The 24,573-nt window shown below is 38.2% G+C and overlaps 1 protein-coding gene across 3 annotated transcripts in view; it reads left to right on the forward strand.

Moving 5' to 3' along the window:
* The window catches only part of TTC28 (tetratricopeptide repeat domain 28), a 365,189-nt gene that overhangs the window by 323,212 nt on the left and 17,404 nt on the right, over positions 1–24,573 (forward strand). For all 3 annotated transcript variants that reach the window (XM_072146640.1, XM_072146649.1, XM_072146660.1), the window contains one exon: positions 3,535–3,679. In XM_072146640.1, coding sequence (XP_072002741.1) covers positions 3,535–3,679 — 145 coding nt within the window. The remainder of the gene's footprint in view (positions 1–3,534; positions 3,680–24,573) is intronic.

Below are 24,573 nucleotides of genomic sequence, written 5' to 3' on the forward strand. Positions count from 1 at the left end.
GTGCATCTGCCCTCCCACTCAGGTCTTCTATATTAGTTCCTTTGCTCTACCTTCTGTTTCTGGTAGCCACTGCCCAAAATTTGTAACAGGCCCTCCCACCTATGTATCATTTATAATACCAGGGTCTTTTCATGTGTCAGTGAGGAATCAAGCACTAGGACTGTGTCTGCAACATCTACATTTACTGTTTAGTAGGTACAATGGATTGAACACGTTGTATATATAACAAATCTTTCCTTATTCCTATCTTTGATTCAGATTTTTCAGTATTAAGTTTCTGAAAGTTTGTAACTGACCAGTAGAAATGATCTTTTAGATATTTTTAAAACCTCTTGAATTCATTGTTGCTCATTTGTCATTTTTGTTTACACTTGAGAAGTGGAAAATAAACTCGGCATCTTGGTTTGTGCAGGAAAATCAATAGCCGTTTCAGAAAAGTATACTTGACTATAGAGACAAAGAAGATGCTGTATCAGCATCAGCGAGGCAAGTGAAGCAATAAAACCTCCTTTCAAGATAAAAGAAACCATTACTTATCCTGTAGCACTTTTTATTGAGATAAGAAGGAGAATAGGCCTTTTCCTCACTTATAGAGAGAGCTATCCAGTCGTAATATGCTGGTAAATGTTTTTCTATAAAAGTATCCTTCTCCTGCCATTATTTAACACAACGGTATTTATCTGCAGATTAATCATATAGTCAGAAATCCAAAACCCTTTTATGATCATTTTTGCTGTTAAAGGTAATTAGGCTGGAGATTATGCAAACACATTTCCCGTAATGGAAAAAAGGAAAACTGTGCCTCTAGCACCACCTTTAGGAAGGTAAATAAGTCAATACCTGACAATCAGGAAGCACTGTGTCTGGAATTGTGACTGGAAATATGATCCAGATCAGGAAATCCCTTCCTACAAGAAGATACCAATTGGACGCCTATTTGGGTTAGTTCTTGCCACATCTCGGTGCAGAACAGGATACAGCTTGCCTAGGAATGGCATACTTCACAATTTTCAGAATGCAGAAGAAGGGGCACAGGTTGTGGCAATCATGCATTTTTATGTCTTAAACCTAACCCATTACACTGTACCATCTAACATTACAGTGGCATCATGGGATCATAAGCATTGCCGACAAGTTATGGGCAGTGTTAATTCCTTAAAGGGCGCTTGTTTTTGTGGCCTTCAAGCATACAGATGGAATCATCATCAGCAGTGGATCCAGGATGCACAACCGTCCCAGATCCTTGGGACACCGACAGAGCTGATTACAGAGATAGTGCAGGCAGCCCCTTGCGCTATCAACGTTCCCCTGGTTCTCTGGTAAAATAAGAAACACAGATACTCACCTTTCCACATTGCACTATATGTAGCAGAGCTGGCAGGTGATGGTATCATGTGATCTCTGCTTGCCGGATGCACTAAAACACACACACAAGAAGCAAAGAACAGAGGAGCTGCTTTGGGGGAATATGGCAAGGTGAGTATCTGTTTTTTTTATTTTATTGTGGGGGCACAACAACAGGGGAAGCTGCTGGGGATTACATTGACAAGGGGAGCTGCTGTGGAGGGGGGTTCAATAATATGGGAAGCTGTTGGGAGGGTACAATAATGGGGGTAGCTGGTGGGGAGTGGGCATAATTACGAGAAATTGCTGGGGATTGGGCACAATTACGGGAAATTGCTGAGGATTGGGTACAATAACGGGGAAATGCTGGGGTGTGGGCACAATAACAGGGGAAGCTTTAATATGAGGGGGAGCTGGGAGCACTATATCAAAGGGGCTACAGTGTGAGAGGGAGCTGGTGGGACACAATGTGGGGGGAGATGAAGGCACCAAGGGGGAAATTATACTATGTGGGGGTGGAGTAAGTTGCAAAACAAAAGGCATGGCTTAGGTAAAAAGTAAAAGGCATGGCTTAGGTAAAAAGTAAAAGGCATGGCTTAGGTAAAAAGTAAAAGGCATGGCTTAGGTAAAAAAAAAAATTCTTGAGCTAACAATATGCTTTAGATTCACACTAAACCATAAAGTAACCTGCAATGTCATACACTTGCAGTGGTTACTTATAAAATTTAAGTGAATATTTATGTAAATTCTCAGAAACTGTGTATAATAAATAATTGTATGGAATTGTAAAAATCTGACTGAAATAAGAGCAATATGGGATAATATAAAAAGCCAAATATGAATTTCATAGCGTTTTCAACCTTACAAATCTCAAGTACATCGTAACACCTTAAAAATATTATCCATGTACAGATTGCCATTAGCTATTAAATAAAATGTTAAGTTATAATTAACTCTGACTTTGCAGCAAAGAGCCGCACAAGTAATGGCGTAATATTGTAGGCAATATTTCAATAATGAACTTTTTAAAGTGCAAAGATAGGAAAACATGCATGTATTATTCTTCATTTTACTGCATTTCTGTCCTGTCCTCTTCAGATTGTCATAGCAACCCACATTACCGAAGTCTTCCTGCAAAATTTACAGTCTGGCGTGCAGGAGAACTCTGATAAGAGTCTTATAATGTTCGGAATTGAAACTTCCCATAAAAATATTCACAGTAACATTGAGTGAAATTAAAAAATGGAGCTGACTGATAGTCTTATTAGATGCTGTGTGTGGAGTGATATTTAAGGATAATTATTTTATAAAGTATTTATATTTTGCCATGCATTCGTAAACTGCAGCAAGTCATTCACTCATTACACCTGCATGAAATCACTGCTGAAAAATGAAGTTCTATTTAGTCTGCTTGGCTGGATTCCGAAAAATTAACTAAAGAGAATGGACTAAAGCTGTATGTCTTACCATATCCCCTTGCCAATGCACATGGTGGTATGATGGCTGCCCATTACATGAAGCTGCTTGGCCCATGTGTGTCTCCCTCTAAGCTTGGCACTATGGAGTTAAACTTGAACTTCAATGATGGTTCTTTCACACCACTTATTTTTCTATCCATGAAAAATACATGAAATTGCAAGATTCAAGTTGAAATCAGATCAAAACCAATTCATGTTATCCCATTTATAATCTGCCTGTAAACTTTAGGTTTTTATGCAGGTTTGTTTGACTTGTATTTAAGCTGTATGGTTAGCTTTCACCGAAAGTACAATCTGGAAACCAAAAAGGTTTTCACTTCCTAGTACTTCTGCTGTATTTGTATAAGATGTTTATATTGTAACATTAATCTTAATTCATTTACAGGAAGTCCCCGGGTTATTTACAAGATATGTTCCGTAGGTTTGTTCTCAAGTTGAGTTTGTATGTAAGTCGGAACTGTATAATTTCTAATTGTAACCCCAGCCAAAATGTATTTGGTCTCTGTGACAAAATTAACAATGAAGCTTAATTGCAGACAACTTTGATAACTTTTACAGCTGATCATTGTGGTCTAAAGTACAGTAAATTACTAGAATCGAGAGGTCCGTTTGTAACTAGGGGTCGTCTGTAAGTCAGGTGTTCTTATGTCGGGGACCGCCTGTACTTTAAAAGATGAAACATTAACTTTTTTTTTTTCTTCTTTACTTTTAGAAGTTGCCAAAGCATGACCAGCCTATTCAGCAATACCATGTCACCTGTGAAGGAAAATACCTCTTCTCTCCCTCGAAAACAAGCCTGTACTAGTAAGCCACCTCTCCGGGCCCTCTATGACTTACTCCTGGCACCAATGGAAGGGGTAAGGATATTAGAAAGTGGAATTGATAAGTCAAGTTTATGATAATGTTGCTTGACTGTTTATGGTCAACACATCTCATAAGGGGATTTTGAATTGTTTCCAGGACAGACATATGTTTACCTCAACAACCAAGAACAAAATGTAAAATCTGTACATCTAAAATGATTTACCATAGTTTATATTATAGCAAAGCATTCTGCAGGATAGTATACAAGATATAGTAAATAACCTCTGCTCCTGAACCAAGGAGGTCCAAAGTCTAAAAACACATGCACAATTTATACAATGTTGCACTATGGGAACTCCAAATAATCCAACAAAGAGGGAACCAGGGGACACCAGAGTACCAGGGAACATGTACAAACTCATCAAACCCTCTTTTTACCTTCCCCACACATCCTCACAATACATTTATTTAATAGAATTAAATTAGTACACAGCTGGATTGGCTGAAAAAAATGCTTTACATTTCACATGTTTTTATCAATTTTCTCCACACTAGTGCATGTACATGCAGTGTATATGCTGGCAAAAGCTTCCAATGTAAACACCAAATTTTTCAACAACTAATGGTAGGGTCCTACTGACAATCCCATCTATGAAAATAGTTGCATTGCCCATCTACCATCATTGAAATGTACCCTCAATATACTGCAATACTTCAATATTGAAGTGTATTATATGCCACTCAATGGCCACACTTTCTAGTCCCTTCATGGAGCAAAATAAGAAAATGAAAATAAAACAATACAATAATAATAAATCCCCCATTCCTATTATATTAACAAAAGAAATCACAACATATTTGCCTTGACCATAAAAAAAATCACCACTACATCTCCACCATTATTTATCCCACTTGGGGAAGAGTAAAGAAAAGTGTAGAAAATACGCAGTTTTGTGGTCATCATGACCCCAAAAAATAAATGTTATAAAAAGGTATACCCCAAATTGTACTGATACAAATTACAGCTGATCTTGCAAGCAAGTCTCTCTTAACTAGCTATTGTGTGTCTGTGAGACAATAAAAATAGAAATGACTTTTAGAATGTTTAAATTTTTTTCATTATTTCATTGTATAAGCAAAACTTAAAAACTACTACTGTATTTTTCTGATTATAAGGCGCACAAAAAAATCCTTTGATTTTCTTAGAAATCAAAGGTGTGCCTTATAGTTCAGTGCGCCTTATATATGAACCACACTCAGGCTCCTTTCACACTTGCGTTTCTCACGCACGTTTTCTGCGCATGCTTTTGACGCGCAGAACTTGCATTGCACTCTGACCCATTGTAACCAATGGGTCTTTTCAGACTTGCATTTTTTTTCAAGCACACACGCACGTTTTTTTAAATGCGCGTTTAAATCTCGACATGCTCTACTTTTGCAAGTCACGCGCGTGAAAAACGCACCATACAAGTCTATGGAGACGCATCAAAAACGCATTGCACTCTGAGGCACATGCAAGTGCAATGCAATTGCAATCCGTTTTTCATGCATCAATTGCCATAGAAAAGATAGAGCTCAGTCCTGAGTCCATTTCACGCGCATTTTCTGCGCGTGAAAAACGCATTGAAATTGCATCAAAAACGCGTGTGAAAAACTGAGACACTGAACAAACTCTGACTGAAAACTGATCGCACTCTAATGCAAAATGTGCGTTTTTCACTGACCAAAAACTGATCGCACCCTGATCAAACTCTGACGTGATCTGCAACGCAAGTGTGGAAGGGGCCTCGCAGACAACAGCTGCCTTGAACTCTGCACAGGTCTGACACCTGTTGGTCATTCATCCTTATAATCAGGTGTGCCTTATAATCCAGTGGGCCTTATATATGAACCTAGACATTTTAGCAGCCATTTATTGATGTTGTGCCTTATAATCCGGTGCTCCTTATAGTCCGAAAAATACGGTACATACAAGAAAACTAAGGTTTTTTTTCAGATTTGTGGTGACCATCATAATATAGGCAACAATTTTTATAATAATTAAAAATGAAATGAAAGAGTTAATTTATTTATAAGTAAGATCTAGGCTCTCCACATGAACAACACCTAGTAGTCTAATTTGTTTTACAAAAACAAGCCCTTAACCTGCAACATTGAAGTAAAAAAAAAGTTATGTAGTTTAGAAGTCAGCATGTCAGTGTCATTGTATGTATCTATAAAGCATGTACTGTGTATCACATCTGTGAGGTTTAAGCATCCCAATAAGCCATGGGAAATGTAATATATGGAGAGATCTTATTTTTCATATAGTGAACTCTAGAGGGAGCCAGGTGTCTAATGTATTTATCAAAACATCCAGCTATTGTTAGAACTTATCCTGCTGGACACAGATGAGGAATCAATATCTCTCTTGTGAGAATTATGACTTTAATATATTGTTTATTAGTGTTGAATATACAACAATATCAACAGTAAAAAAAAAACCTATTAAAATGTTAGTTTCATATAATGAAAGTATACATTGTTCTAGTGACTTGGCAGTCCTTTTGTTAAATGCTCAGCTGTTGTGCAGATTCATACAATTTCAGATTTGTTTAGTACACTGTGGAGTTCTATATAGAATATCTATACCTTGCGGACAACATGGCAAAGACCTTTTACAGTGGGACTCTATGGGTGACAAATGCTGTTCTATGCGGCTGCATACAGCAGAGATTACATCAGAGGTTTATAACAGCAAATAATGCAATTCTCAGACCCTAACAATGCAGTGTGCTGAACCCTAAAGTATACAGTGCTGCTGTATATATTTACAAATCATTGGAATCTTACCAGTTCTTGGTGTGCTGTAGCTATAAAAAACATAAAGGAAATCTACGACATACTTTCAGTATTTGTGTGCCAATCACACTTACATGCTGGTGTTTGGCCCCTGAAGCAGGATCCATTCTTCTTTTGTATTCCAATGGCCTTGTTTTGGAGAAAATTTTTAACCCCTTACTGTACCATGACATTCCACAATGTCATGGTGCAGCTGTGGGTGCGTAAAAATAGGGTGCCGCCATCTTGGGGATTCCCCCCCCCCCCCTTGACATTATCAGTGGGTGGTGAGCAAGACCTTTAACATCTATAGATATTGTTAATGCATATATATGTTTTATCTATCTATTTTATCTATCTATCTATCTATATATATATGTTGTAGATCATGAGGAAAATCCTCATATACTGCAAGACAGTAGTAAAGCAATGAATGGCAGGATCCATAAGACCCCCTCAGGTTCAAATACCCTAGGGCAGTGATGGCGAACCTTTTAAAGGCCGAGTGCCCAAACTGCAACCCAAAACCCTGCTTATTTATCGTGAGGTGCCAACCAAAAATTAAAGGAGTAACTTATTGCTCCCTGTTCAACAACTTTCAATCATATTGGCCTCCTGAGGACAGCAAAACAGTAGAAAGATGGAAAATTTTCATCATTTTAGTTTCTTTCCAGTTTCCCTCTGTACACAGAGAATCGTGGGGACAGCAGGAGGTCCTCCAAAAATTTCACCCTGTCTAATTCTCCCTCTTCCTACAGTCCTAAGTAGCGAAGTTAATATCAAAATATGACACGTGTCCTGGAGCGATGGCCCGGGTGCCCACAAAAAGGGCTTTGAGTGCCGCCTCTGGCACCCATGCCATAGGTTCGCCACCACTGCCCTAAAAAAAAGGAGGGTGATAGAATTTATAAAAACCTAAAAGCGCAATTCACCCCTCCCCCCTTTGTTAGAACTGATGTAAAAATAGATAAACAAATAAAATCATCAACATGTAGGGTATCATTGAATCCCAGAAAGTGAAAAATATGGATATTCCTGGTGGTGAACCCTGTGATAGAAAATAGAGCCAAAATGTCCAAATTAACACTTATTTGCCATATAAAATAAAAATGTTAATGAAAAGTGATCAAAAGATTTTATTTTCTCCAAAATGGTAACAATGAAAACGTCATCTCAATCAGCAAAAAATGACACCTTACACAGCTTTGTACACCAACACATCAAAAAGTTATTGTCCTCAGAATATGGCAAAATGAATTTATTTTTTAGTAGAAAAGATTAAGGTTTCTTTTTAATCTACTAAAACATAATGAAACCTATATAAATGTGGTATCTACATAATCATACTGACCTAAAGAATAAAGGAGAGGTGACATTTGGAGTGTGCAGTGAAAGGCCCAAAATGGTGTAAATTTTTTTTTTTTGTCAATTTCACTGCATTTGGGATTTTCCAGTTTCCCAGTATGTACGGTAGGGAATACTAAATACTGTCACTAGACAGTAAAAATTTTTTACGCAGAAACCAGGCTTTTATACCGCTCTGCATGTGGAAGAACGGTGGCTGAGTGAGTAGCACTTCTGCCTTTCAGCACTGGGGTCCTGGGTTCGAATCCCACCCAGGTCAACATCTGCAAAGAGTTTGCGTGGGTTTCCTCCGGGTACTCCGGTTTCCTCCCACACTTCAAAAACATACTGTTAGGTTGTTTAGATTGTGAGCCCCATGGGGACAGGGACCAATTTGACATGCTTTGTGCAGCGCTGCGTAATCTGTGTGCGTTATATAAATAAAGGAATTATTATTATTAAGAATAAATAAGTTATGCCATTTTGAATGTGAGGAGTGAAAAATAGAAATGCAAAAATGATAAAGGGCTGTGTCCTTAAGGGGTTAAATTATGCTCAGTGGCTCCTGTCTACACCTCACAAGCCCTTCTGGTTCCATCTTCTGCTAATTATGAATGCTTTTTTTTTATGTAACTGCCTGTCTTTTCCCTTTCCTCCCTAGCCAGATAGATGTTGACAGGGCCAGCAAGGGCTTCTGTAGACAAGAGCCTTGAGGCTCATTTGCATAATTTTAAAAGACTATTTTCTCCAAAATGAGGCCATTAGAAGATAAAAGTAGAATGGATCCTTTTACAGGAGACACACATACCATTGTGTAAGTGTGCTTGCTGTACAATGCTGCATCCATTAGATTTATTTAAAATACCTTAATATAAATATACTGTATATAATTGTGTTTAAGCCGAGTTTTTCTACACAAAAAATGTGAAAAACCTTACCTCGGCTTATACACAAGTCAATAAAAAAATAAATTTACATACTCACCCTCCGACGCCCCGATGCTTGTCGCAGCTCCTAATCCTCAGCGCCGCTCCTGGCGGCTCCTTTTCGGTCTTCTGCATGCTATATTAGCCGGCACCTTTCTTGTGATCTGCTGGCCGGACTCGTCTCTGCTAGCTAATACAGCAGAGAGAAGACCGAAGAGGAGCCGCCAGGAGCCGCACCGAGCATCGGGGTGCAAGAGGGTGAGTATGTAAGTTTGATTTTTTGTATGTGCTCAGCAAACTGCGGGCTGGCTGGCTGTATACTACATGGGGATGGCTGGCTGTATACTACAGGGGGCTGGCTGTATACTACACGGGGCTAGCTGGCTGTATACTACACAGGGCTGGCTGTCTGTATACTACATGGGGGCTGACTGGCTGTATACTACATGGGGGGCTGGCTGTATACTACATGGGGGCTGGCTGGCTGTATACTACTGGGGGCTGACTGGCTGTATATTACTTGGGGCTGTCTGGCTGTATGCTACTTGGGGCTAGCTGGCTGTATATTACTGGGGGCTGGCTGGCTGTATACTACTGGGGGATGGTAATATACTACTGGGGGCAGGCTGGCTGTATACTACTGGGGGCTGGCTATATACTACAGGAGGGTGGCTGGCTATATACTGGGAAGCTGTGACCAATGCATATCCCACCCATGGCTTATACTCGAGTCAATAGGTTTTCCTAGTTTTTGGTGGTAAAATTAGGGTTCTTGGCTTATACACGGGTCGGCTTGAGTATATAAGGTAATTGTTTTTCTATTTTATTTTTTCTTAATGAATACATTTAGCAAAGGTCCAAACCTACTGCTAAGCAATGGGCATTTTAATGTATTGGGGCCTCCCTTTTTGCTGATCGAATAGGATCTACTCTTAATTCTGATAGGGCTTGCCATTAGATTATAAGACATAGAGATCTATTACACAATAAGGAAAATTCAGTTTCTGGCCCTTAAACTGTTCTAAGAAGGGTGTTTCCGAAATTGCTGCCACAAAATGTAAACCACAGAATTCTCCAGACTGTCATTGTAGTAATATTCTAGTTCAATTTACTAGTACTGAGGAAGACTGCTAAACACAAACATATGTCATGTGTTATTGTATAATTCATGTTGTATTTACCCAATATATTGGGTACGCAATATATATAACAATAGGGAAGTATTTTCCTCAAGACTGTATACAGTCTTTTATATATATATATATATATATATATATATATATATATATATATATATATATATGTGCATATATATAATTGAGATTTTTCTGCTTAAAAATCATTTGCTAGGCTCATTGTGCAGGGTCATGATGTAAAACTCATATATTGCCTGCCATTTCAATTAAATTTCCTGGTTCCCAATCTGTACTTCTCATTAACCCAACCACAGAAATTTTGCTTGTGGCTGCACATTGTAATTTCTCTTTCTGTCCAGCATTCTCTCATTTTGCAAAAATGTTTCCATCTCCCCTGAATATATATATATATATATATATATATATATATATATATATATATATATATATATATATATATATGTGTTCTTTTTTTAACTTTGAGCCTTTGAGTGGCTCACTTGTTGATTTTGGCAGAATGCACAGTTTTCCAGCCATTCTTTTTGCTAAGAAATCTGCTTGCATCTCACACAGAGTATATGTTAATCCCACTTTTTTACTGCAGTATATAACCCCTCGCATCTTGTGTCTGACTTATCTGGCGTAAAGTAACTATTTTATTCAGTGCGATGCTTGCTCTTGGAATGTTACGTGCCATTCCCTTATGAGACATCTGTGCAAGTCCCTCTATTACAGCCTATAAACCTGAAAAAATATGGTTTTCTGGAGCGGAACTTGAAAAAAATATTTGTTGTAATTAGGCAAAACGAAACATGTTCAAAATCTAATCCTATTACAGCAATATCTAGTGCCAGATAACCCAGTGACAGTCCATCCATTGCCCTCACCAGTATGACGACTGCTTTGTAGCTTTAAGCATGTGGACAATTATTCAGATTGTTTTACTCATTCCATTGCATACCAGCTCTTGGCAATGCTGTTTTAAAATTATGATTCCCTATGTGATTTCTGGCTTCTGGACAAGTCTTTTATATAGAAGTGCCAAAAAGAATTTTACATGTAACTTTTACAGCAGGAGATGGAATGTTAGGTTACAGATGTTCAGAATCAAGGTAACAAACACTTAAGGAGAACTTACTTGTTTACTTCACTGTATCAGCCAATTTTCAATGAATGGTGTCACTTACTCAGCTTACTAACTAAAGAAGACATGCCCCAAATATAAAAGGTTTTTTCCTGTACAATATTCACCTCTAGATTTTGCACGGAACAAAGAGGAAAATTTACCAAAGGCTTTGTGCCAGTTTATGTTAGGTTGTATTTAAAGTCATAGATATAAAATACTGCATGCAAAAAACTGACCCCCTAATGGAGGCTAGACAATAGTAGTCAATGGGAAAGATGGGTCCCAGTGTCTGAATAGAACAAAATGTAAGTGTGAACATAGCCATACAGACTTAAAAGATTATTGCCCAGAAATTTGCTTTCCTTACTACAACACTTTCTCCTGATGCAAGTAAGGCCTGGTGCAATTTTCCATCATTCTTGAAGGTTTTAAGCCATAGTTACAGGTGGACACACTACAAACAGCTTCTCTTAAATATTGTATAAGTTATTGTTTCTAGGTGCCACATAATTGGATATATTCACTGGGAGTGCGATTTTCATATACAACTCCCACTCCCAGCTGTAACTTTATCTGTGGATATGTCTGTGCTTGCGGCACCTAGAAAGACAGTGGCCCAGATATATTTAAGTGTTTGTGCCAGTTATCTGTCTGACTTTGCAAACTGCTTGCACATGTAGGACAACAGGCAAAAGGACACATTCCCGGACCTTCCCCTCCTTGCTTACAAACAGCCACCAAATATGAAGAATCTCCTGGTAAAAAGTACCCTCTCACCACCAACACATATGGGCACTTTTCCCTGCAATAATAAAATATGCAAGACTTGTGCCCATGTTCTATCTTTAAGCACAGTCCACATCCCCAATACACAACAGGAGTATAAATCGCGGGCACATTCTCCTACACATCCTCCAATGTTGTATACATGATACTATCCATGAGGTGTTGCAAAAATAATATATACATTGGGGAGACTCAAAAAAAACTATGGAGCAAGATGAATTCTCACAGACACGCCTTAAGCAAGGGAATGAATACACCTGTGTGAAAACACTTTTCTGGACTGGGCCACAGTAAGAAAGATTTAACCCGTAAAAGCCAAGACCCTTTTCCGTTTTTTCAGTTTCCATTTTTCACTCCTCACCTCCAAAAATCTATAACTTTTTTATTTTTGCATGTACAGAGCTGTGTGAGGGCTTATTTTCTGTGAGCAATTCATAGTGACAGTATTTAATATTCCATGCCGTGTACTGGGAATGGGAAAAAATTCCAAATGCAGTGAAATTGGTGAAAAATAACATTTGTGCTGTTTTCTTGTGGGCTTGGATTTTATAGCTTTCACAGTGCTCCCCAAATTACATGTCTTCTTTATTCTTTGGGTCCATGCGATCACAAGATACCAAATTTGTATAGGTTTTATAATGTTTTCATACATTTACAAAAATTAAAACCTCCTGCACAAAAAAAAATTATTTTGCTATCTTCTGGCGCTAATAACTTTTTCATACTTCGGTGTACGGAGCTGTGGATGGTGTCATTTTTTGTGACTTTTCATGATGTTTTCAATATTATATGACTTCTAGGGAAAAGGGGGGGGGGGTGATATGAATTTTTTAATATAATTAAATTTTTTGTAACTTTTTTAGTTTTTTTACTATTTTTCAGGCCCCCTAGGGTATTTTAACTCTAGGTTGTCTGATTGATCCTACCATTGATTTCCATGCTACAGTATGGCAGTATATGGGCATTTTCCTTCTCATTCATTACAATGTGCGAATCGGACATTGTAATGAATAGGTTATGGCAAGCAATCACCGCCCCTCAATGACATCATAGGGAATCGGTGATCTTCACCAAGATGGCGGTGCCCAAGTGCCGCCATTTTCCTGAAGCCGCCGGCAAACTGAACAGGTTAACACCCGCTATCAGTGCTAGTAGCTGTGCTAGCAGTGCTTACCGGCTATAGAGAGGGCTCAGCGTACTACTACATCACGCGTCGGTAAGGGTTTAAAGGTCCTTATACTGAAAGGTGACTTTAAGTATAGCAGAGAAAGGAAAACCTGGGAGTCCAAGCTGATGATGACCTTCCAGTAACTGACACAAGGCCTCAAGATTGCACCTGGGTTTATGGCTCATTACATGGACTCACTTCAAACCCTATAATAGACTGACTCCAGACCCCTGCCACCCTAGACCATCCCCACACGGCCTTTCTCTGTCTAACATAAACTCCTGGTTTTTTTGGCCCAGGCTTATCTTAATTGTGTCCCACCATATGAACTAATCATCTTAGTGTAACATCTCTCAAATGTTGTGTTTTTCTCTCATCATTTGTATCCTTGCCTGATGAAGGGGCCTTGTATGCCCTGAAAGCTTGCAACAAATATGATTTTTCTGGTTAGCCAATAAACAGATCATTCCTTAAGCAATTTTGTAGTTTTTACACAAAAGTATTTACATCATAGAATTATGTTCCTGACTAACACTGTACTTCTAAACTTCTCTCAACATACGAGGATAACCCCTATAATGATTACAACTAGGTGTACGGAGTGGATGTGGTGTCCTAGAAACATTTCCTCTCTATGATGCTAGGTAGGTTTGTTCAACCCCCCGTGTAATGTAATGTAAGGGCAGTGCTATAGAGTCTCTCAGTTTGCGGGATGAAACAGCCCAGCCTCACATTGTTCAATAGCAAGAATCTGATGGCTTGCACAACAACCTTCAGAATAACAGGATAACGCTGATGTCCTGAGATTAAATATTTATTGTATGACCCTGCTGTAAAGACTGAAAAAGAACAAGAAATGACAATTGGGTTCTGTTTCTGCATTATCCCTCCATCAGCTTAGTCTCAGCTTTACCCACTCGCCCAATATAACATATGAATTCCTCGAGGCAGTGTTGGATGAGTTGTTTGGCATTCATGTACCTTGTAACTCATTGATGAAACCATGTTCTTCAGCAGCAGTTTGGCAGCCATTTCTGTATCATTAACCACTTTAATGATTCTCCACAGCATCACTGACCATGAGAGACTGTTACATGTTTTCATTACAAAGCCTGTGCACAAAGAAGCAGCTGAAAACAATGCAGAGTGTCCTTTGTTATTGACTGGGGCCCAGCTATTGTCCCCAGCAGTCTTCTGCATAGAAGAGTTAAGTTTTAGGAAAAGAGTAGTTATATCATATATCTTATGTAAAATATTAGCCACATAAAAAATGCATTTATCTACGTATCTGGATCTTTGTATCTGGAAAATATGTACAGATACAGGTAGTGAGAAGATATTGTAATACATGCCTGTAGCAAAGATGTTTCTCAACCATCTTTGTACATAATTAAACCATATTCCTGACACCATTGTTTTTCCCATCTCCGACATCAATCCCTGCATTAATCCTTTCTATCCAAAGGAAGTGCTAGATACATCATGGCAGATGCAAGGTCTGAATATCTCCATCTTTGCTAGATATTTTCAGAAGCTTCCTATTTACTTGCTTGGAAATATCTTTAAGAAGTAATGGTATCCAATGGGATTTTTTTCTATCATAACTAGGAAAAAAGGTTCAAACTGTCCTAATCAAAAATCTTATTTTTTTCACAGATTCTTTTTTAACTTTTTATTATACTAAACCAAAAACTGAACAGTAGAAGAAATAGTACACGGCAGAGTACTGGGCCGTGTCAGTGATCATATACAATATCTATTGTAAATTTTAAGAATACTGCAAATAAAGCATGAGCCTATGTGTCACAGATCAGAGGTGATTTATGAAAGAGGAAGCACTACATGATATATGTAAGGGACACTTACTGATAGATTCAGGCGCCCTGACTGTGGTAATTGTTTTATATTTGTTATCAATTGCCTTTCTTCTAAAATCAACATTTAAAATTATGCTAATGAGACAGAAGGGCTCTGGAGGTTGTTACCAGAGCCCCTCAATGCTATTACACTGCGCAGAGGACATGTCTCCCCTCCTAGTAATCTCTCTGTCTGGTCTGGGTTCACTTAAAGACATGATAAATTTGTTGGTCCTGGTGCCTCATCTAACTATAAATAAAAACTACAAAATACTTCCTTTTTAAGAAATAGAACATACAACGACCATGTAGGGCTGCACAGTATAATGTCTATGTTTCTCTGCATAGTTCTAGAAAAAGAGACTGTAAAAGTAGATTGTCCTAAGGAAGGATGTGGTTAAAAGCAAGATTTATTACTCTCTTATTGTAAATCCACTCAGAGATCTATCCTTACAAGTATAATCTACACTGTAAAACTTGCACAATCCAGTAAGCAGGGGGCAGCACAGCAACACAACAGAGTTCATTGTTCTCAGCGCTAAAGGATTATGTGATTTTATGCCATGCTGTCAGAACAATGCACAGGCTGTATGTGGGCAGCCATGCCTTAAAATCATCAGTATTTACCCCAGTAGCTTTAACACTTACATACATATTCATCCCGTTTCTGTTTTAGACCGCCTCAGAACAGGTTATTAACTAGTTTATTGCCAGGAAAGCTCATGTCAGTGCAAGCAAATTTCTAATAAAAAAAACACAGTCCATTCTTCTTCATCTTGAAAATACATATGAAAATAATCTTAGTGAATTTTTAATGGCTTATGTAAAATGAAGGCACTATATGGAACAACAGTACCATATTCATCTACTCTCACACTCTTTTTCCTATGTAAGTTTTTCAAATGTATACATAGTCCCCATAATGGGAGCAGAAAAGTGTTCCTTTTAGCATTTGCTGGACTACCGAATTTATCGAATTTTCTCACGCTGTACAGAGACAGCTACTCACTATAATGGCATCTGTTGAGGGTATATGTGGGAGGTGTATATCACGGTAAAACACAACATAATTATCATAAGTGATTTGCAGTAACAATCTAAATATATTAATATAAATCCCACCCAGAAACTGTGGAAACCTGCAGTGTTAAGTGATTTACTCTGTAGTGAGAGAATATGCAGAATCATTGCATTAAATTCAAATGAATGAATCTACCATTGAACTTGGCCTCATCCCCAACTTTGCCTCACAGAATGTGTCCCCCACCTTATAATACTGTTTGTTTTATAATATACCTACTGTATAAAATAGCCTTCCCAAGCTAGAAACCATCATTTGTGTGATTATTGAGTTCAGCACTACACTTCTAACCTGTCTGCCTTGTCAGACACCTTACAATTATAAGAAAGATGTATCTGTCATTCTAATTTCCTGAAGGTTAATACATATGGAGTGGTACCTATAGACACCAGTAATATACAGCATGGCATTGTATTTCTTTAGAGCTTAGCTAGTTGTTCAAACGTGTCCTTGGTTAGATGTTAGTATTGATTGTGATATAGGAAAAGAAAGGGCCCCAGTGTACAACATTTAACATTTATGTTTCACAGGGGGGAAGGAACGGATTGCTTCCTCCATCCAATATTTGTAATATCAGCATGGATCAATAACCTGCTGTGATTCAGGGAGCTGCAGGAGAAATAAATTGTCGAAAAATCCTCTGGCCAGCATCTGACACTCTGCACTGTAGTACACTTGTAGCCTCACTTAGCAGGCTTAGAAGACACATTTTGTATCCCATGAACACTGATTTTCACTTATGGGTCATTAACACCTGTGTATAACTGTACACTTACTATACATTTATATGGCAGATCCTTGTCTGGACTGCATTATGATGACCACAATGTAGGATGTGCGCAATTGTTTTGGCTAAAATAGAAATTATAGAGTGAATGAGGTTATGTTAAAGTGATGCAGCTTGAAGTCGCAGGCACACATGTTTACGGCACTGTTACTTTACCATATGCTGGAGAAGAAAAGGCCTTTTAAAGAACATTTCAGATTTATGGGGAAACATTTGAAGTTGTATAATATTATGTTGGAATTAGTTCTCTATTCTCGATACTAAAACCAGTACTCAGAGGAGTCATCCGGAGCACTTTATGTTAGAATACACTTTATTTCATTTCACCTTGCTTTATGACATGATTGAATGAGATTTAGTAAATCAGTAGCATTAAAGGTGAGTCTTATTATTAAATAGCAGGCATTTGGCAAGTAAAGTACCCCCCCCCCCCTTAATATATATCTTTTTAGGCCCTCTAAAGAATAACGCTCAATGATTTTTTCATGAGGAAAAAACATTTTGTGATACAATTCAGTTTTCCCTTTATGTTCTTTTAATCTTGTCCCAGGAATGCATACACAAAGCTTAAATAATATGCCAATAAATTCACTTTTGATGTTTTATGCATGATATCATTTAAGTGGTTACTTTTGATAATTAAGAATCCTTAGACATGAATATGCATTAAATACATGGCCCCTTTTTATGTGATAATGTGTTCTACTGAACGTAGATTAAGCTCACACTTCCGTTATTAATAGTAGAAAAGAATAGCACAGCAGCCTGCACAACAGAAGATACAATGAAGTTAACTTTCCATTTTTAGTTTCCATTATGCTCTACTAAAACATTGAGTGTAGTGGAAAACCCCAATGCAGGTGTGAACTGGGCCTTAGTGATTTAAAGGAAATTTACCACCACAGAGGGGCTCTGGTAATGACCCCAGAGCCCTTATGGCTCATTAGCCTAAATTATTTTATACAACAAAAGGAAGTGTGCTACATATGAGCCAAAAAGGTCATAAAAAGAACAATCTTTTTTTCTATCAAATAGAGACAAAACACAGATAAATATATGTTCTAAACATGGATAAAAAATATAAGAAGATTACTAGATACACAGTGCCTGGATCTAAGTGCTACTGGTTTATCATGCTTGATCTTTATGGTAGATTTCCTTTAACCCTTTCACGACCCGTGATCGCGGGTGTTTTCACCGATCGCGGGTGTTCCACGCGCCGCCATCTTTTCGAGGATCGCCGCTCCCTGTGACGTCATCGGGAGTGGAGATCCGTCGCCATGGTAACCTCGGGTCTCGCGAAGACCCGAGGCTACTTAGGGTTAACCTATGCATTACAATGTGCTATCAGCACATTGTAATGTATGAGTAGTAAAATCCCCATATACTGCCATACTGTAGTATGGCAGTATATGATAGGATCGTGCAGACCCCCTAGGGTTAAAGTACCCTAGGGAGTCTGAAAAGTACTAAAAATAAAAAAAAGTAAAAAAAAAAAAATTATAATAAAAAACCCTAAAAACTCAAATCACCCCCCTTTCCCTAGAACTGATATAAATATAAATAAACAGTAAAAATCATAAACACATTAGGTATCGCCGCGTCCGAAAATGCCCCATCTATCAAAATATGATAACGGTTTTTCACTGCGTTTAATCCCGTAATGGAAAATCGCGCCCAAAGTCGAAAATTGCACTTTTTTTGTCATTTAAAAAAATTAAAAAATTCTATAAAAAGTGATCACAAGGTCGAACAGTCCTAAAATTGATAACATTGTAAACGTCATCAAAATCCGCAAAAAACGACACCACCCACAGCTCAGTACACCAAAGTATAAAAAAGTTATTAGCGCCAGAAGATGGCAAAATCCCAAAAACAAATTTTGTACAGGAGGTTTTAATTTTTTTAAATGTATGAAAACATTATAAAACCTATACAAATTTGGTATCCCCGTAATCGTACCGACCCAAAGAATAAAGTAGACATGTCATTTGGGGCGCACAGTGAAATCCGTAAGATCCAAGCCCACAAGAAGGCGGCACAAATGCGTTTTTTTTACCAATTTCACTGCATTTGGAATTTTTTCCCGCTTCCTAGTACACGGCATGGAATATTCAATACCATCTCTATGAAGTGCAATTTGTTACGCAGAAAATAAGCCGTCACACAGCTCTGTACATGGAAAAATAAAAAAGTTATGGATTTTTGATCATGGGGAGTAAAAAATGAAAATGAAAAAACAAAAAAGGGCCAGGTCCTGAAAGGGTTAAAGCATGGTATTGGGTCTCAAAGAGGAAACCCGACCTGTGCACCATAATGGAGAATGGTGCAAATGCATGTGAGATAGTACACATCTATAAAGAACTCCCATATATAACTACATTATCTATACAGGCAAGTGTACATGAGCACCATAGTCCATGGGTTCCTAAAACACTATTTAAAATTAATGTTTTGCACAATATTTAAGCAATTAAGGTTTAAGCATTAAACATGTTTTGATAATAAATCCATTTTTCATTTTCTTAAGTGGTAAAGCCTATGTACTTTGTTATGTGTTACCTGGGATCAGCACGTAATGTACTACCCCTATGGTGTTATTTAGTAGTTAAGATGATCAAAAAACCTGTTCCTTTAATTCTAAGAACATTTAAGAAAAATGGATTAATAAATCAAATTAACATCTTTACAACATTGAACAATCACACTCCAAAAAATGATACGATGTAAAACATGCCAACACTTTGTGCCTCAAATATTCAAAGATGGCTTGTAACGTTACCTAGAATGTGATTGTTAAGAGCTTTAATCCTCATGCACTGAACATTAGGAAATTGTACCCCTGGCATTAGACCAGTATTTGATTTAATGTTCGCCTTGGGTGATAACTACACTATGATTCCTCAAAGCAATGTGTCCTTTGCTGTCATAAATGAAGCAACACTTTCACTGACTGCATCTTTAAGAAGCACACAGCATCCAACATGAAACATCACCAGAAATTAAATCAAATCCTACTTCATCCCTCAAGGAGATAAAGCGTCATTTGTAAAGCTTCCAACATATAAACTAGAAAAATATATATATATATTTTTGTCTGTAGGATATATGTGGAAAAATAATTTATGTCTCATGTGGTTATGGAGGAAAATAAAGAAAAACAAATGAAGACAATGCGAGTCAAGGATTCTACATTATTCTCCCTATAAACCTCCCGATGTAAGCAGAGACTGTGCTTCGGGCTTCGACTGAGTTCATCTGACTGCAGCCTATTGCCAAACATTAATTTCTTTAATTTACCAAAACTGTTGAGCTGGTCATATCATTTGTAGTTTTAGATCGAAACAGGTCATGTATAAGGTCTACAAAGTCATACAAATGCTACTCCTGCAAATTTAGCCTGATAGACTGAAGGCCCCCCCTGGATATAGCCAAGGCCCCAAGATCAAGTGATGTCTTAAGTTTACAGTAGTCTAAAAAATTGTAATCTTCCTGGTAGAATAATACACACTGCTAATATAATAGCACAGGAGTAAATGGAGGTGCACTGGTTACTCAATACACATTTGTTTAGGTCGTTTGTATTAATAAAAGGACTGGGTAGGATGTACCTACATTTAGTTATAATCCCCTCTACATTACTCATTAAGTGAGGGGCATCACTGTGTAAATATGCAGGTCACAGTATAGGTTATGTAATAGAATGCAGGACCTTAATAGACCCCATGGGACATACAGGGTGAGTTAGAACTAAAAGATGGACATTGCACCCCAGAAAAAATTCAAAGGATTTCACCTCTTTAACAAAACATCTGTGGTCCATGGTAATATATATACTGTAGCTATGTCCTCCATTACCGTTTCAACAATGAGACATCCAAAATAAGCTGGGTGAAAATTCTTGAAAATAAAGAACTCTTATATTAATCACAGTCTTCAACAGTACAGCATGTTCCTTCCAATAATCATCTTACTGATACAAACTTAAAAGAAACTCTTTAAAGTGAACTTTTCAATGCAATCCAGCCACCAGTCTTATTGACCAATGGTTTAATCTCTGATATCACTCTATAAGTGCTGTCCATTGCCTGGTGAAAAATACAGACACTGTATACAGGCGGTCCCCTACTTAAGAACACCCAACTTACATACGACCCCTAGTTACAAACGGACCTCTGGATTTTGGTAATTTACTGTACTTTAGTCCTAGGCTACAATAATCAGCTGTAACAGTTATCACAGGTGTCTGTAGTTAAGATTTATTGTTTATCCCAGTTCTTATGACAATCCATCATATTTAAAATCCAATTGTCACAGAGACCAAAAAAATTTTGACTGGGGTTACAATAATAAAGTATACAGTTCCGACTTACATACAAACTCAACTTAAGAACAAACCTACAGAAGCTATCTTGTAAGTAACCCGGGGACTGCCTGTACTTTCTTAGAGAGGGGTCCATTGTACATTTACCTCTTCTAATGATAATAGGAAATCTGTATGTATGTAGCACTATCATATTCTGCTTTACATATCATTGAGTATATATACTAACAACATAAGTCACTTATTTACAAATCTGTCCTGAGACAGAAAAAAGCCTTGTAGGTCAGGGCTAAAACGTAACTTTTAATGCTGTATTAAAATGTACATTATTTGATTATATATTCCACGCTGTGATTAAAAATCGCATGCAGAGGCTGCTATGTATCTTGTATTAAGTCTATCTATTTGTGACCATCATTTAGGTTCCTGCAGTAACCAATTGATTAGAGAGCCTCTACAAGACATTTAAAAAACAACAAACATGAGCCCCCCCGACATGTTTCGCTGGAAACCCAGCGTCATCAGCCCATATCCCCTGATGATGCTGGGTTTCCGGCGAAACATGTCGGAAGATGTTGTAAATAAGGTTAGTTACAGCCTTGGCAGTCCTAATAGGGCTATTTTTGGTGTAGGAAACAACATAAGTCATTACAGAGTTTTAGAATAGTCATCAATTGAAACAGTAAAGCTTACAATTTAGAGAGATGTCAGATAAAGGAACATCATATCCTGTACGGCCCCAGTAACATGCAGAAGTAGTTGATATTGCTTGTGGTGTTAATGACTTGTAGTTGACTGTTGTTAAATATATAATTGCCTACAAATGACCTACAAAAATACTGCTGGGGATGCTGTAATTTAAGTGTTACCCCTTCGAACATTTGGAATGAGTGGTGTTCAATCTCCTTTACCTTCTTATCAGACATGTTGGTCAAGGTTGTCTTTCTAATAAAAGAATAATAAATACATTTTCTGAAAACATGTCTCCCAGATATTATCACCTTCGAGCTCTTCTTTGGAAACTATTCCCACAAGAAAGAAAGATTTGAGCATGCAGCGGCTGGTATTTAAAAGGAATCCACTGACAGATCTAAGGCTAAAATTTCACACACTTCAGTCAGCAGAATATTCTCGCCAGGAATTAATTAGTTGTTGAATAATTCACAAGGACAGTGTAGGATGGATTCAACTTTCAACCATTACATGTTTAGAGAAAATTAGAGAAAATACAAAGTTCATTGCTTCCATCAAATTAACTCAGAGCCACTAACATCAAGACTGTTTGAAAGCTACCGTGACTATATAAGTAGTAATATGGAAATATAATTCACTCATTAAAAGAACCATGGGGGTCAAACAGAAATCGTAACCTAACCTTGCATGTGCATAGCTATCCAAGCTATCCAAAAGATGTTCCATATCTGCATCATATAATCCCAGTGCTTTACAAACAGAAGAACGAGAAGCATAGCTACCCTGGGCTGCTGTCAGTATTACTTTAAGGGAATCTGTCAACAGGAGCCTTTTTTCTGGCTCCCCATGCCCCCATAGAAAATAGTTAACACATCGCCCAAGAGTTTTTATAGTTTTTATGCAGAGCAGTGCTCCTATTCCCATGGGAGTGGCCAGTGAGGAGTGGGGCAGACATATATGATGTCCTGTGGGGGGAAGTGATGTGGGGGAGGGGGAGATGGGGGACATGGGAAAGTTTTTTAAATTTGAAATCGATGCACGACAGAGTGGTTTCCCGAGGGTGGGGGGAAACCACTCCTCATTGGCCACTCCCATGGGACTAGGGACACTGCTCTGCATACAGAAACGTAAACTTTGATCCCACTTAGCTTTTATTTAAAAAAAAAAACTGTTTTACGATAAAAAGTGTACACTATTGTCAACCAGGATATGGGGAGCCACAAAAAAGGCTCCTGGTGACAGTTTCCCTTTAATAGGTTAAATTGTGGTCATAGACAATAGCTGTACCACAAAAAGAACTGATAATGCTAAATGGTTTAGATTATTGTCACGGGTGGTCCCGCGCTCCTGTGCGACTCACGGGTCCCGGCTCCTGCCCTGGCTTCTGTGGCCGCCACCGCGGCTGCTCCATCATCTTCGGCCATGCGCGCGCGTCCCCGACTGCTAGGGGTTGATTTCAGGGTTGTCATCTCATTTTTACATATAAGTAAACAACTACCAGTAATTGTTTTGCTCAGGAACATCATAACCAGCTCTCCTGAAGTCTGATGCTTGATGTAAATCACACTGAAGGGGTGTTCAGAGATGGGAAGAGCTTTAAATTAGCGCTAAACGCTCTGCCTTCACGACTTTATAAAACTAATGTTCATCTTGCCACTGTGAAACAGTGGTGTGTTGCTATTGGTTTGGGCGAAGAAACAATGCCCGCTTAAGCTGCAAGGTGCTGGCTACCGCTGGAGCCATGATACAGTGTTCCTCCTGACTTGCGTTAAGACATTGGTTGTGATCATTTACATTTCAGGTCCTCTGATGACACTATGACTGGTGGTCTTGGCTGCCATGTTCCAGTTTCGGTGCTCTGTTGCACCAAGTCATGCAATATGGAGCCCCTGCTGCTGTCGATCAACTAGGTACTGAAAGGGGGATGACAGACTTAGTGCCAAGCCTGTGCCACAGGGGGTGGGGTCGGGGGAGCCACCAACTGCAGCGCCATTCTTGACAGTACATTCTATTAAGTCCACCAGATTTAGATTAGGTTTGTCATTGTAGGAGGACAGAGGTAATGGTGTGACTTTACTTTACATTTTGCAAGTGTAAGATGGGTGATAAAGTTATTTGAGTTTGACAAGTGCTTACAAGAAAGAGTCCTTTTGTTCACTGGTTCAATTCTGGACTAATTCTGTTGTGCACTTATATGCACTTAAATGATGAAGGTGGAAGAAAAATCTTCATTTGGCCTCCTGTCCCTTTTAACTGAAATGGACTTTTTAAAGGATAGAGCTGAGATGGCACATTGCTGTATTATAATAAGGATGGTTACTGTATATTAAACACTACTTATAATGATATGCATCTTTTTTTCCCTCGCTCACTTGCGTATGATATTACTACTATAAATCTGTCTTCCCGTTTACATGAATATCTGCATATTCCCTCATATGAACACACGAGTGTTGCTTGTTTTCCCCTCACTCATTAATATTAATGTATGTGTACAGTCTTCATTTTAGGGATTTTATTTTACTTAATGACTGCAAATGGAAGGGAAATGCAAATGTTCTTTGTTATTTCATTTGTGCTGCTCTTGCATGCAGCTTCCATAAACCACAACACCAAACCTCAGGGGTTTCTTCTAAATTGGAACTGTGGTTAGGCACTTGTCACTATGACTTACAGTAGCTGCTAAAAGTTACCTGGAGCTAATGCTTTGAGAGCACTTAGTCAAACGTAATATAGAGGGGAAATATTTCTGGAGAACACTTCCCAGTAGTGGGGAGATACTTCTTGTCAGCTCATACTGTGCAGGGAAAGGAAAGATTGAGCAAATGCTGGTAAATTTTGCTTCAGAGAATGTGAGCAACTTCACCATGGGCTTTGGTCTATGGATGCCTCCCGAAAGG

This window comes from Engystomops pustulosus, chromosome 1 (assembly GCF_040894005.1).
Source record: "Engystomops pustulosus chromosome 1, aEngPut4.maternal, whole genome shotgun sequence".
Classification (NCBI taxonomy): Eukaryota; Metazoa; Chordata; class Amphibia; order Anura; family Leptodactylidae; genus Engystomops; species Engystomops pustulosus.